At 37.6% G+C, this 14449-nt stretch overlaps 1 protein-coding gene across 10 annotated transcripts in view; it reads left to right on the top strand.

Annotated features, from left to right (window-relative positions):
• The window catches only part of TMTC1 (transmembrane O-mannosyltransferase targeting cadherins 1), a 285851-nt gene that overhangs the window by 242782 nt on the left and 28620 nt on the right, over positions 1 to 14449 (top strand). For all 10 annotated transcript variants that reach the window (XR_012420102.1, XM_065523950.1, XM_005570472.4 and 7 more), the window contains one exon: positions 6991 to 7099. Coding sequence is in view for 9 of the 10 variants with exons in the window: in XM_065523950.1 (XP_065380022.1) it covers positions 6991 to 7099 (109 nt within the window). In the remaining variant the exon portion in view is untranslated. Of the gene's footprint in view, positions 1 to 6990; positions 7100 to 14449 lie in introns of those variants that run through there.

Raw genomic sequence — 14449 nt, 5'->3', positions numbered from 1 at the left:
CCACCAAGAGGGTCGCCAAATCCATTTATTTCTGTTGCTGGCATTTCCTACATTCTCTCCAAATGTCAATACTTTTTCAAAGCAAGCATCTGCTTTCAGTTTAAATGAATATGTCATGAGACTTTAGACAGAATCCAAAAAGATCTCTAAATTGACAAACTTATCCAGTCCTTAATTACTAAAAGAAAAATGTGGCAAAACCTTGTTTGCTTTTGCTAAATATCTGTCACTGACATGGAGCTATGAAAGTGAGATGATGCAAATGTTTTTACTTAACACACAGGAAAAACAGTCCCTATGCTGTGTAACCAAAGGGAAAATTCCCTGTGAAACTACAAGTGTTTAATGGCAAAATTTGCACATTCTGAACAAGATCTAATTTAATGTTTCTGTTATGAAATCAATGATGATGTCACTGGTCCCAGGAACACATTCTCAGGAATTTTTTAGCCTTTTGGAAGCTCCTGGGGGAAACATGAGAGAGCTGAGTTTTGCTGCAAAATATTAGAAGATTTTTATTTATGTTATGATGGATAACACAGGAGCTAAGACTTGGATATGCAGTCAAGGATATTCACAATAGAGCCCCTGTGAGAGAGAAAACTGCCTCTTCCCATTGCAATATTCCCCCAGAGTTCTACTCTGCCTAACCCCATTCTGCCACATTTCCTGCTATCCAGGAGTATCTTTCATGAGGCAAATTAACCAGCCAGTGCCACTTTTCTCTTTTGTTCAGATTGTCCCGGGGAAGTCTTCTTTATTCTGTTTTTTTAGCTTTCAGCATCCTATTTTATTTAGCCTCCTATGCAGGTTCAATTGATCAGGCAAATCCTGCATGCAAAACCAGGGCAGAGTTTCTTAAAGCATGGGCTAACGTCCATGCTAAGCAGAATCACCTGAGAGGTTTAAAATCTTAATGATTCCGGCCCCCCCCCCCCCAGACCTGCTGAATCTTATCAGTCCTGGCATTCTGCATTTTACCAAACACCTGGAGAGTTTTATGCACCAGAATTTCAGAAGTGTTGATGTAAGGGAGAAGTAAAGACAAAATATTTTAGATCACGGAGGATTATTATCAGTCATCAGCTAGTGATGCTGTTTAGCTGCTAAGGAAATTCCTGATGTCGCAGGGCAATAATATTGCCGAATTCTGTAGCACTTTTTACCTATTTTTAGGTATTACCTGCTTTTATGCTTTTTTATGCTTACCTGCACTTTTTACCTATCCAGGGATCTCTAAGAGTTCCATCAGTGCCAGTTGAACCCCCTACCAGAAGCTCTGACAGTCCTTGTTGCTCTTAGTGTCTTTAGTATCACATGAGTTATTAAAAGGATTCAGAGTTTTCTTTTGTGTGACTCCAAAATCAAGTGTGTCTGTGCCTGATTGGACAGGATATATACTGATGTTCGATTTTATCTATTTTTCACCAATTACGGGATAGTTAACCCAGGCCTTTCAATATAACTCAGAAAAATGACCCGTGGACTTGGTCAGTTCAGAGAAAAAAAGTTATTTTAATATTTTTCCCCTTTGAAATGGACCTGTCAATTCAGTCTAAATGGCTAAATTACATTTAATACAATGCTATGAATTTAGGTATGATGATTATTAGATTAAAAATCTGTTGTGGGGCTGGGCATGGTAGCTCACACCTGTAATCCCAGCACTTTGGGAGGCCGAGGCAGGCAGACCACGAGGTCAAGAGATCGAGACCATCCTGGCCAACATGGCGACACCCTGTCTCTACTAAAAATACAAAAGTTAACTGGGCGTGGTGGCGCACACCTGTAATCCCAGCTACTTGGGAGGCTGAGGCAGGAGAATCGCTTGAACCCAGGAGATAAAGATTGCAGTGAGCCGAGATTGCACTACTGCACTCCAGCCTGGCGACAGAGCGAGATTCGGTCTCACAAAAACAGACAAACAAATAAAAATCTATTATGGTATCAGACACAAAGAAAAATTACTCTTATGTGTAACCTAAACTTTTTATGAATAATTTGAAATGTGGAAAGCTATTATTTAGGAGAGACTGTATCAAAAACACCACATTCTCCTTGGTTTTAAAAATTAAGAAAAGAATAGAGGAGATAGGTTTCAATGGGTGATTTTTAAAACATTAAATGAGTTAATAATAAAAGCCAAAACATAGACAGTACCTACCGTGTGCCTGAGACACATGGGGGTCAGATAATTTGCCTAAGGAAACACAGCTAGTAAGTGGTAGATGTAGAGTCAGAAGCCAGTCCTTCTGGTTTTTGAGTCTGTGCTTTTAACTACCATGTAGTGGTAAGGTGGATAGGCGGCTTAGCAGTGTGCTTGGTAAGTAACAGATTTTCAATATGTGGATGCTGTGCTTCTGATTTTCTTATGATTCTAAGTTAGGCTTGTGCTGCTTCTGTCTTCCTTAGGATCACATCTACAATACTTAAAGAACTGTGGAAACAAAAATGAAACATGGGGAATCATATTGTCACCTTTTGTCAAATTTTATTCAAATATTGGAAAACTTGTTTAAGGAGATTTACAAAGATTTAGAAATAAATGGTAAAACTATGGGTTTTTTTGGGAAAAAAAAACTAATGCAGCAATTACTGAATTTCTACTCTGCACAAGTCACTTTTCTAGTCTCTGGAACAGGGGGAAAAAAAGTAAGATTAGTAAGATGTAGGTCCCACCTATGAAGGAACTTAAGACCCAGTGGTCACAGAGGAATTGTATAACATTTCAGTGAGTGAACACAGAAATGCCAAGTGTGGCCTCAATGGAACAGTCTAGATTTGAAGTTCTAAATTAGAGTCCAGGTGTTATTGAAGCTGTGTGAATGGGGACAAATCACTTGAGCTCTCTAAACCTTAGTTTTTTATTAATTTGGGGTGATGGTGGTTGGTATTTTTGTCTAAATCTTTGAAAGGGAGCTAATTATGCCAGATTTATAATGCTTCATGAGAATTAGAGTAAATTACTTAGCATAGTCCTTGGCAGAGACTAAATGTTTAGGAAACAACTATTGCGAAACTTGCAGCTTAAAAAACTTGTCTGCATGGCACATTCACTGTTAGATGGAACTGGACCCCTCTCCCAAGAGGCAGCAGTAGGGTTTCCCACATGTACTTCACTAGGGTCTTGGAGAAGAAAAATACAGAGGTCAGAATGGGGCTTCTAGGTAGCAATTTCCTACCATATTTTTCCTATGATGATAGAAAAAAAAAAAAAGCTGAAACATCAGAAAGGTCATATATATGTATACATATGTTCTTAGTTTTGTTATGTGTTTTTAGGAGCTTTGAGCTGGGCAAGTCAGGGAAGGTGTCACTGGGAACCAGAGTTGAATAGGAAGGAAGGAAAAGCCATCTGTGAAGTGGTGCGGCAAGAACACCAGAGTGAGAGACAGAAGACCTAGGGCTAGTCCCTCTTTTTGCTTAGGAGCAGAGCAAATCATGAAAGCTCTCTGAATCTCAGTCTGTACTATTGTAAATTGAGGTTGGATTCTATCCATAATTCTCAAGTCTGGGTGATTGTCATATTCATATGGAGGGCATCCTATTAAGAGGCCAAGCCTCAGAGCACTAAAGTCTTTTTTAAAGCATACCCAGTGATTTTTAAGGTGCAGTGAAGATTATCAATGGAGTAGATCATTGTTAGTTACTGCAGAATGGATGCCAAAGGCAACCCAGTTTCACTGGAGTAGTGGGTACCTGGGTATGTTTGGAATGCTGGTCAGAACCATATTGTAGAGGGTTTTAGTCTAAGAGTCTATTTGTAGGTAGTTGGACATTAATAAATAATTTTATATATGGCAATGTGTTGAAAGCAGTGGTCTAGAAAAAGTTCTTTCAGTTGTCTGCACATAATAAAAGGAGAAGAATGAGAGAACTAAAAGCAGATGTGTAAACCAAGGCATTAGCAAGCAAAACTGAGTAAGGTGCTGAGTAAGTCTGCAATAATGCAATAGTATTGTAGAACTGACTTTTAACATGGGATAATTATCAGAGAAACATGTGCTATAATACAGATATGAAAAAGGGATGCTACTAACATCAGAAACAGTTTGAAATGAAGTTTCAATCTCACATAGTAATCACATTACTATATAACCAAGGAAGGTTTTATTTAGATGAATTATCTTCTCTAAGTTATTATGTCAAAGCCACACCTATTCCATAAGCTCCCACCAATGGGTGAGCAAGAGAGACTATAGAAGAAATATTCTCTTCATTCCTCTCCCTTTTAGAAACAAAAACAAATCACCACTTATCAACTTATTGGGCTTTCTTTAAAAAGAATTTAAAAATATCTCTCAAGGTAGCATGTGATGTCTGTTAGCCTGACCCATTGGTGCTTAACAACACTCAGCAGCTCCCAGGCAAAAGGAGAATCATCCAGGAGTACACAGCCAAAAAGAAATGTCCTCTCTGCCGGAGTCTTTGCATCTTGTAATACTCATATCCTAAATTAATTACATGATGAAGTGGTTTTTTTTTTAAAGTCTGTTGGTCTCTCACAGGATTTTTAGAGAATGATGTTTTTTATCAAGAATCTGGGTTCTTGGTGAATAACTTTGATGCTAATCTTTCCATTGTGTCACATGAATGCTCATGGACAACCTCCAGCATTTAGGTTCATAGACTGTATTGAGTGGTCGTCTTGCTGAGTTCATATGTAAAAGGTCTAAGTTTTCATTCTAACTGATGTGAGCCATGACAAATGAAAACCCTTAAATCATTGCTATGACGATATTGTGAGGTTTTTTTTTTCTCTGCTGATTTGAAGAATATCTAAGCTAAATTATGTCCCAAGGGACTTAATTTTCAGCCTTAGTTTTCAAAGTCCGTATCTTCCTTTGGACTTTGAGAGGATTTCCAAATTAATGTTATTAAAGATTCATGCATTTTTAGAGGAAGAGCTTTGCTAACCATAAAATAATAGACAAATTAGTGTGATACAAAAATACACTTCATTTAAAAAACATGTGCCAATGGAAGAATTACATGAAGGTATATTTAGAATAGAAACTTGAGTGTATGTAGTGGACTTCCATGGAGTCTTATGGGTACTCTTTAAATGTTTGTCCTTGAAATGAGTGGATCAATATTAAAGCACTAAGAGAGCTGTAATACAAATTAATTATAACCATGCAACTTGAAAGCCATCCCAAGGACAGTCCACTTAAGGACACGGGTGTTATACCTGTTCTCAAGGAGGGGACTTTGCAGAACAAGAGTCCATTAGGAGTTAGATAGACCCTAATAAGGAGAGGATAGTATGGACCACCACCACTCCTGAGAAACAGCTAGGTGCTTGACATATAATCAATAATGATAAATATTTGCTTCATTGAATTGTTAAATCCAAGGTCTGTGTTGGAAGCATGGCGGTTTTTTCCCCCAAGATCTGGTAGGAAACTCCCTGCTAGTTGAAATTGCCTTATGTAACAAGCTGCTTCTAACACTTAAGAACTCAAACTTATGGAGTGAATATTAGTTTTCCCTCTATGTAACTTCATCCTCAGAAACTGGAGCTGTAGGGGTGGGGCATAGGGGATGGAGGAGATTGTATCAGGAGCTACTGTCAGCTGCCTTTGATACCTCATGGGACAGTTCTGCTGAAATCGCAGTGTGCATACAGATCACCTGGGAATCTTTTGCAACTGTAGGATCAGGTTCAGTAGGTCTGAATGGGGCCTGAGATATTCTGCATTTCTCACAGGCTCCCAGGTGATGTTGTTGAAACTGGTCTATGAATCGTACTTTGAGCAGAAAGGTCATTAGGGGTGGATTTCTAAGAAGTTAGAATCAGCAGATATGGTATGATGGAAGAGCACTCAGCAGACTGATTATATAAACATAGATGAGTCACTTGACTTCCCTGAGTTGAAAATTTCTCATTAGAAAAATGAGTATAATAATAGAACGATAATACCTACCATATGTGATTGTTGTGAGAAATACATTAATAATGTTATGTGAAAAGATATGAGGGTATATGGCACATAGTCATTGCTAAATCAATGCGCAGTAAAAACATAAGCACACAACTCTATATTGGTAACTGTTAAAGAGGAGAGGACCTTTAGGCTGTGTCCTTGCTATAGTGCAAAGGATTCTCTTCTTCATTGCACAATCACAATGTCTAGCACTTAACGAGAGACCAGTGTCTGTGGAAATGTATTAATAGCAAACTGGTCACTTCGAATACTGTACATTTTTGGCCCCAAAGACGTTGATATCAGCATAATGACCCAATGTCTCCTCATTGGATTTAACAGGAAAGAGAACTTTTACCCAAGAAAATGGTAATGACTTTTGGGCCTTGAATCCTCTTTAAAAGGAAGTGTCATCACTGGGAGAAGAACCAAATGAAGAAGTCAGAATTAGCCTCAATTTTCAGTAAAAATATGATGATGAAATGTCTCATTATTCTTTACCAGCGGTGGTCACAGTTGTCTCTAATTTCATAAATTATTTATGGAATCTTTTCTCTCTTAGATATAAAACCAAAGTTTAACGTTGGCAGTTTGGCCTGGTTTGTTCCTGGAAGGTACAGCCACCCTTAGGAGCTCAGCCTGCAGTGGTGTGACCAGTACTACAGGGACCCACATATCTTCACATCATTGTAAATTGGCTCTCATGCCACCCAGACAATGTGCCCCAAATTGTTCCTCTGAAGATCAAAGTTTCTCATTAACAACCCTGCAAAATATTGACTATAACTCTGGAAGAGTGCACAGCAGGAAATAGAAGGTAGAAAAAAGTGGATAACCTGAAGCGTAATTTACATCTTTGCATCTCTTTCCATGGAGAATTCAGAGAGACAGAAAGAAACTGTTAACACCTTGAGATGATGTAGTTTAATTCATTTGCAATAAAATCCAGAGTGAATCAGCTAACCTTTGCTAAAAGAAATGAGATTTTTAGAGTCTAATCAGAGGATTGAAACAAAGTGTTATTAAAAGATGTTCTCCCCCACCCCTTCGTTATTTTCTATAGGTCCCAGGAGAAAAAGGAAGAAGCTATCACCTTACTGAAGGATTCCATTAAATATGGTCCAGAGTTTGCAGATGCATATTCAAGCTTAGCTTCGTTATTGGCTGAGCAGGTAATTGTTTCACACAGTAGTTTTTTTCAATGTTATTGTTACATGTATAAATTAATGTTACACAGATTTTTGCACTAATGATTTAATTTGTAAACCCATATTGGACAACCAATCTATATGTCAGTTTCTTTTGGACAGAAATTACAAGCCTAATTTTCTTCTCTCTGTGTAGTGTAGGTGGCCTTTAGACAAAGATGGTCCATTATTTGCCATTGATATATTCTCTATCACTTTGGTACAGAATCTATCAAGAAAAATACGTGATATTTGCAGTTTTTATTACTACTTACTTGTAATATTTTTCTGAGGAATTGCTAGTGCTCTAAGATCTCTGAGCTCAGTATGGAGCCATTTGATAATCCTACAAATTCTGTTTTAACATCAGTTAGAATATTATAGAGACTCGTGAGACAGGCTCCTAAGAGAACACTTTTTATGGTATAAAACAGATGTGTTTTAATCCCCTCCTTCTTTTCAGTCGTGTCTGAATGATTTGATACCAGTTTTCAGAGTCTTAGATGCATGACCCCTGCTATGGAGAAACAGATATAAGTTGTCTTCTCTCTAAATAGATGATACAGTTTTGTTGACACACAGGGTGCCCTTGATAGACAGTAGATTCTGCTACCATAAAATTGCCAGATTATCTTTAAAACTCAAACTCAACATCTCTGCAACATGCCCAGCAGCATTCAATTGGCTTAAGGGTAATAAGTGATTTGCTACTATATGTCAGTTTTGTAGGGAGCAATTTGCATCAAAAATTTTTGGAGTCTCCAGCAAGAAGCAAAATTAGGACAGTCTATGAATATTTAAGTGACAGAGAATATAAACCTAGTTTTTTTGGTCTTTCCCCCTGTAGGATAGGTGGGCTTTAGATTAAAAACCTCTGTCTGTGTTGGATGATTTTAATGCATGCTTTAGTACATTGTGTGAGCTAAAATGGTCATGGATGTGGTCTGTGCTATACACTGGCAGTCCTTAGCTGCCCTTGGCTTGTGTTGAAACAGACACAGGGACTGGCTGCATCAGTGTTGCTTTGTCTCACCTCACCCCAGCCCCTTCCTTTTCATGAGCCCCTCCCCCTGTCTCTGGCTGCTTGTTTTGTATAACATGCTGGTTTCTGACCAAATGTTACTATATCAGAGAGGTCTTCTGAGATGACCCTTTGTAAATAGCAACCTTCCCCTGCCCATGATGTTCTCCACCACCGTGTCCTGCCTTACTTTCCCTATAGTATTTATCACCATCTAAAACACATTTATTTGTGTATGGGCTTTCTGCCACCATTAGAATATTTGACTCTATGAGAATGGCTATGTGTTTTAATCGTCTAAGCTCATTTTTAAAACGATCAAGATGTTTAATGATGTTGAACTTTATTTTAGTTCCTTCTGTAGTATCTTTGCATTCAGCCTATTAACAAATTTTGTAGCAGATGGAAGTTTAATGTATACTTTTTCCTTAGTTATGTGTAAGAAGTGTCAGATGACTTATTTAAAATCGATTACTTGATAAATTTAATCTTTTGTGAACTGCAACGGCAAATTGCTATCAAGTTATTGCATTTTGCATAGTTGAAGTTGTGAACAATTGTTAAGAAAAACAAATGATGACTAGGATCATTATCTTTTCTTACATACAAAGGTTCCATCTTGTAGCACTTTCCTGTTCTACATGGGAATGTAAAATGCTGTGAGATCTAAGAATGTAACTGAAAGATTGAAAAGTTCTGTCTTCTGCCCCTTTGGGCAATTGATTTGAGCATGAACACAATGAAGCAGCTGTTGGGCATAACTCAGGACTGCCTTCCCCTCTGACTTTCAACATCCTATCTTCAAGTTTTGAACTATTTAGTCACAAAAGAGTGCATCAGATGTGCAAGAAAGGCACAAACTGTTAGAGAAAAACCCACCTAGCTTAACATTTTTTTAGTAGCAAACGAATTCGTTTCTTGGTTGCACAACTTTATTTAACAGCATCCTGGCATTTCAAACACCCGGAGTATATGAAATCAGTATTGACAAACCTTGGTCAATGTGTAACATACAGTGAAGCCATCCCCTTAGTCAAGCGACCTGTCCTTCATTGCCACCATCTGTCCCCATGCACGGCCCACGTGGATTGTGGCTGTGGGTCAGTCTCATGCCAAAAAGCTCTTTCCTACACTCAGCTGAAATCACCCATTTTGCTGCAGTTTTTCAGAAGCTGGATGAAAGGATTCATTCTGTATTTACATCAGCCTGACCTTCTGTATTTATGTCAGCCTGACATTTCTGATTTTCTAGGACTTTTTAGTTTTCTTGCTGCGGTACAGTGTATTGACTACCATTTCCAGCTCTTTCAGTTGGCAAACTTGATAACAGTTTTAGTGAAATAATTAGTTTATGTCTTTGATTTTAAACATGTTGTGAAGATCGGTAGCAGTTAGGAAGCCCTGCGGCATATCTACAGAACCTTCTTTCCAGGTTGACCTTTATCTTATGCCAGACTCTTTGGGTAAAGTTATTCAAGCATTCATTAATTTGTTGAATTATATTATCATCTAGCTCACCTCTCTCAGTCCTGTCTACAGGGATGTTTTGAGATGCATTTTCAGACACCTGTCAAAATCCTTCCCCTGATGTAAGGCTGTGAATCTATAATAAAAAAGATAACTAGGCTTATTTGGTATGCCTTGCTTTTATTATAAGCATGCTGCTGTCTGTTAACATCATTTCCCATCCTCAGTGCCAATAAAACCGTGAATGTAGGATTTGTCGACAACTAATATTGTGTTCCTTACTCTGTTGTAACCTGAAGGGAGAAATTTAATCTGTTTGCACAAAGTAGGGGATTTAACGAATTTGAAAAATAGATTAATGAGTTGAAAAGACATTATATGGTAGAACATATTAAGGCCATAATGGAGCCCAAGTTTTAAATGGATAGATAATAGGAAGTAAAGGTAAATATCAGAGGAGAGCGTTCTAAAACATCTGAGGAAGAAAATCTTGTGGAAAACACATGGTGTATTTTCGAAGAGGCTTTTATATGCATTCTGGTGTGAGTAGTTGAGAGCCTTGTTTGCAGAAGAAAGTAAGGGAATGGATAGACTATCATGGAAAAAGATTTTTATGGTACCTAGGGACTGTCAGCACGTAAAGGTTGAAAGGAAAAGAAAAATAGAAACTTAAGAACTCCAGGTCAGAACACCTAAGAAACTGAGAAGATTTATGACCACTGATAGACATAGATAAGCCAGACAGAAGCAAGATTTTAAGAAAGAAATAAGATGAGTATCAACATTGTTTCCAGTTAAACAAGTAATATAAATATATAAAGGAAAGTGTGAAAACTCAGAGAAAATGACGTACATCCTTTATTCATAATATAATACCTGGAGACAACAAATATTATCATTCTTTAATATTATGCATGTCTTTTAAATATATTTATGTGTTTCCATACTAATATTTATACACTGTTTGTATCCTGTTCTTTTCATTTGCCATTAAATTGTACATACTATTATATGTTTTTTCATGGTGCTGAATGACCTTCATAAATCCCACTTAAATGGCTGCTTACTGATTTATCAAACTGATTCACTGTAATATACGGCAAATATTTATTTCAAATGTTGGGATATTTGGATTCTTTTTTATTTTCTTTTGTGACATTGAACTTTTTCTTTCTTAGGGCTTTTTTAAAACAATGTTTTAAATCATTTCCTAATGATAAATTCCAGAAGAATTTCCTTATCAAAGAATATATTTCATGAGTCTTGAGACATGTTACCAAATTGCTTTCCAAAAGGGCAGTTCCAATTTACTCTGCCACCAGCAGTGTACAACCTTTAAGTTTTGAATGTTAGTGGAACATTTAAATGAAAATGGCATATGGACCAATGAGAGTGAAAGAGATCAGGGCTAGAAAAATAGACCTAGAACTTTACAAAAATGGAACCATATTGTAAGCAGATAATTTCCTCGAGGAGAAAATGAAGAATAGTGTAGGAAAAAGCCCTGAAAAATGTTTTTAACCTTCTCATTTTACATAAAAATATGTGGTACACAGAATTAAGTGGCTGCTTATGGTGATTCACTAACTTGCAGCAGGACCTGGAGTAACACCTGGTCTCTAAGCTCCTCACCTGCCACTCTTGCTCTAGATGACACTGGGACCCCATGAATAGGCTGTGGTCGTGGGCCACGTGGGTTAATGAGGTTAGGCATGGAATGGAGTGGAAAGGAAGAAGTGATAAAAACAAACCCAGAAAGATGAGTTGTCATGGAAGCTAGGCACATAAAAATATCCAGAGGAAAGTTTGTGTTGACTGCATCAAAGAAGTCAAGAAAACTGAGAACAGAAGATAAACTCTTAGCTTTGAAGTCAGGGTGGTCTCTAACTTGCTATACTCTTTGTTCTCCATTAGCATTCAGAACTGGCTGGACTCCAGCTTCACAGATAGGATAGTAAACATTTATAAGCCCACAATCATTTTTCACCATCCTACTCTTACATGGATTATATAGCTTTGCATTACAGTAGCAGTAAAGGAAATGAAATTAACATTGTTTATGACTCTGGCCACTGTAAATTATTACTGGTCCCACGTTTATAGCCTATTGAAAAACTCAATTAATTACAATGATAACACTTAAAATAAAATATTTTTCCTTCATGTATTTTGAAATATGACTTTACCCAATGTGAGAGTGAAGAGAAAATTGGAACAATAAAACATAAGTTGGAACTCTGGATCAAATAAAAAGTCCTGGATCTGGTTCTCTCCTACAAATGCTATACTTGGGGTACATTCAGCCACACTGTCTGTGGGGCTAAGTCAACTTGGACGAAGACCCTAACTTAAGAATTTATTGATTTAATTATTGAGCACATATTTATTGAGCACCTAGATGCCACCAAGCACCAGAGTGCTGAAGCAGCAAGTTATGTATGTGGTTACCCTCATGGAGTGTTGTATAGAAGGGAAGGCTACCCCTAGGCAAAGATTTATAGCTCCCTCCCCAATGTCTAATGCAAGTGTAACAAATGTGCAAAGGGAAAGCACCAGCGAGCATGTTAAGGGGACATAACCTGATGTGGGAAGGGAATATATGGGGAGTGGGGATGGTTGCCAAAGGGGTGACCTTTAATCTGATATCTGAAGGACTGATAGATACAAACTGGGTGAAAATGAAAGGAAGAGCTTTCTTGTCAGAAGGAGTAGACCCTCTAAGGGCTCTGAGGTGAGGAACAGTATTGAGCTTACTTCTAATATGTGAACTTAAAATCATGAGATCTGTAAATTTGGAAAGGAGAGCTTTATTTCCTATAATGGATTGTAGCCTGCAGGCTGGCCACCTTTAGGCTGGAAAGCATAGCCTCCTGCAGAAAGCAAAAGCAGGTGCTTTGAAGGGGGAAGGGCAAGACAGGAATTTATGCTGAATGGATTGGTTAAGTACACATGTTCAACAGATTATAGGAGGAACTGTGAATATATATGAAGGGGTTTCACATGCGTAGTAAGCAAACATGCATGTTACATACATCCCATGTGCACTTTGAGGTGGACACACAACATTTAAATGCAGAGGCATCCTATGCACGTTTCCATGGACCAGCCAGAAGCCGTCCACAGTCCGTGGTTTCTTTCCAGGAAGGAATGCTGGTCAGTTGCCCTGAGATCATAAAAAGGGAGGGGAGCCCTGCTGCACAATGAGATGGTTGGTTGAAATTAGCAGTGGAGCAAGTCTTTCAAAAGTGCTAGTTTCTATTCAACTCTTAGGAAAGAGAGTGTAATGGTGGTTAGCAAAGGAGTGGGTATAATGCTTGAGTGATCTTACCTCTCTGGTCATGGCTGGGAACTGAGTTTTTAAGGTTTCCCTGGGGTCTCCTTGGCCAGGAGGAGGTTTGTTGAGTCAGGTGGGGGACTTAGGACTTTATTTCTATTTCTGAAGTCGGAAGAAAGTCATGTACCTGGAAGCATAGAGAATAAAGGCAAAATGGCATGAGAAAAGTCTAAAGTATCAGGAAGCTGCAGTTATATGCAAATGCAGTTTTCACCTTTTTTTCTGGTTCCATGACTGCATTATGAGTAGTTGCTCACTCTTGTCACTCTTTCTCTTTATCATTTATTGTATTGTTCTTGATGTTCCTTCTTTAAAGTGGTCACTTCTTATTTGTGTAAATTGTCAGAGTAGTGTTGATTACACTCTGCTGGGAGATGAGAAAATCTAAGATTAGAAAACACCTTGTATTTCCTTGGTGGCAAAGAATGCCAGATTAATTGATTCATTTTAGTTGGATAGGAAAGGGAATTAGACATCAAATATTGATAGCATGTTTCTCATAAATGTTCATACTGATGACATATGGGTGGAGGAACTGTGGTAAAGAAAACGAAAGCAAAGAAGAAGGTGAGAAAACAGGTGTTTCTTTATCTTTTGGGCTGCTGTGTCTTGAATAGTTTCTTGGAGAAGTCATTGACATGAGTTTAAAGATCTGTTAGTCTTTAATTTCCCAGGTTTGTAATTACTATTACAATATTACGTTTGTAATTATGATTACAACATTACAATGTAATACTATTTACTAATAAAGCCATTTGGCTAATAGGAAGATACTTTAAGACTCTGTGGCTTTAAATTATTGATCAGAGTGAAAGCACTTCTAGAAAATCAGCGCAGACACATGGTGACCCCGATGTCAGGGCACTGGCACCATTTTTTTTTCTATTGGCCCTTTACTGCTTTGGAATACCACTCTCTACACCTCTATACAGTAAGTACACATTGTTACAGGCCATCTGTCAATCTGTTTGCAAAGTGTTGACTGGAGACCCCCAGGGTCCATGAAGGTTTATGCGCTTTTCCTAATAGTACTAAGAAGTAATTTGCCTTTTCCCTGTCATTCTCTCATGAGTATACAGTAGTTTTCTAGCTTTTCTAGCAGCCACAGGATATATCCACAGTTATGAAAATGCTATTAAAATACTCTCTCCTTTGTCAACTAAATGTGTGTGTGAGGCCAGATTTTCTTTATATATTCCAACCAAATATATGTACATAAAACAGATTGAACACAGAAGCATATGAGAATCCAGCTGTCTTAAGTCACACATTAAAGAGATATACAAAAATATAAACTAATGACACTATTCTCGCTATTTTTTTTGCTTTGAAAATAATTATTTTTATATAAATATATTATTTATGTTTAAGTTTGTGATTAAGTAAACTAATTAGAAACATATTTTTAAAGTTTTTCAGCTTCTTTTCCAATGTAGGAAATATTGATATATGTAGTCCACATAAATGGAAAGTTCTTTGGAATTCTTGGTAACTTTTAGAGTTCAAAGACATT

Source organism: Macaca fascicularis, chromosome 11 (genome assembly GCF_037993035.2).
Source record: "Macaca fascicularis isolate 582-1 chromosome 11, T2T-MFA8v1.1".
NCBI lineage: Eukaryota > Metazoa > Chordata > Mammalia > Primates > Cercopithecidae > Macaca > Macaca fascicularis.
The sequence above is the reverse complement of the archived record's forward strand: the minus strand, read 5'-3'. Positions and strand labels throughout refer to the sequence as shown.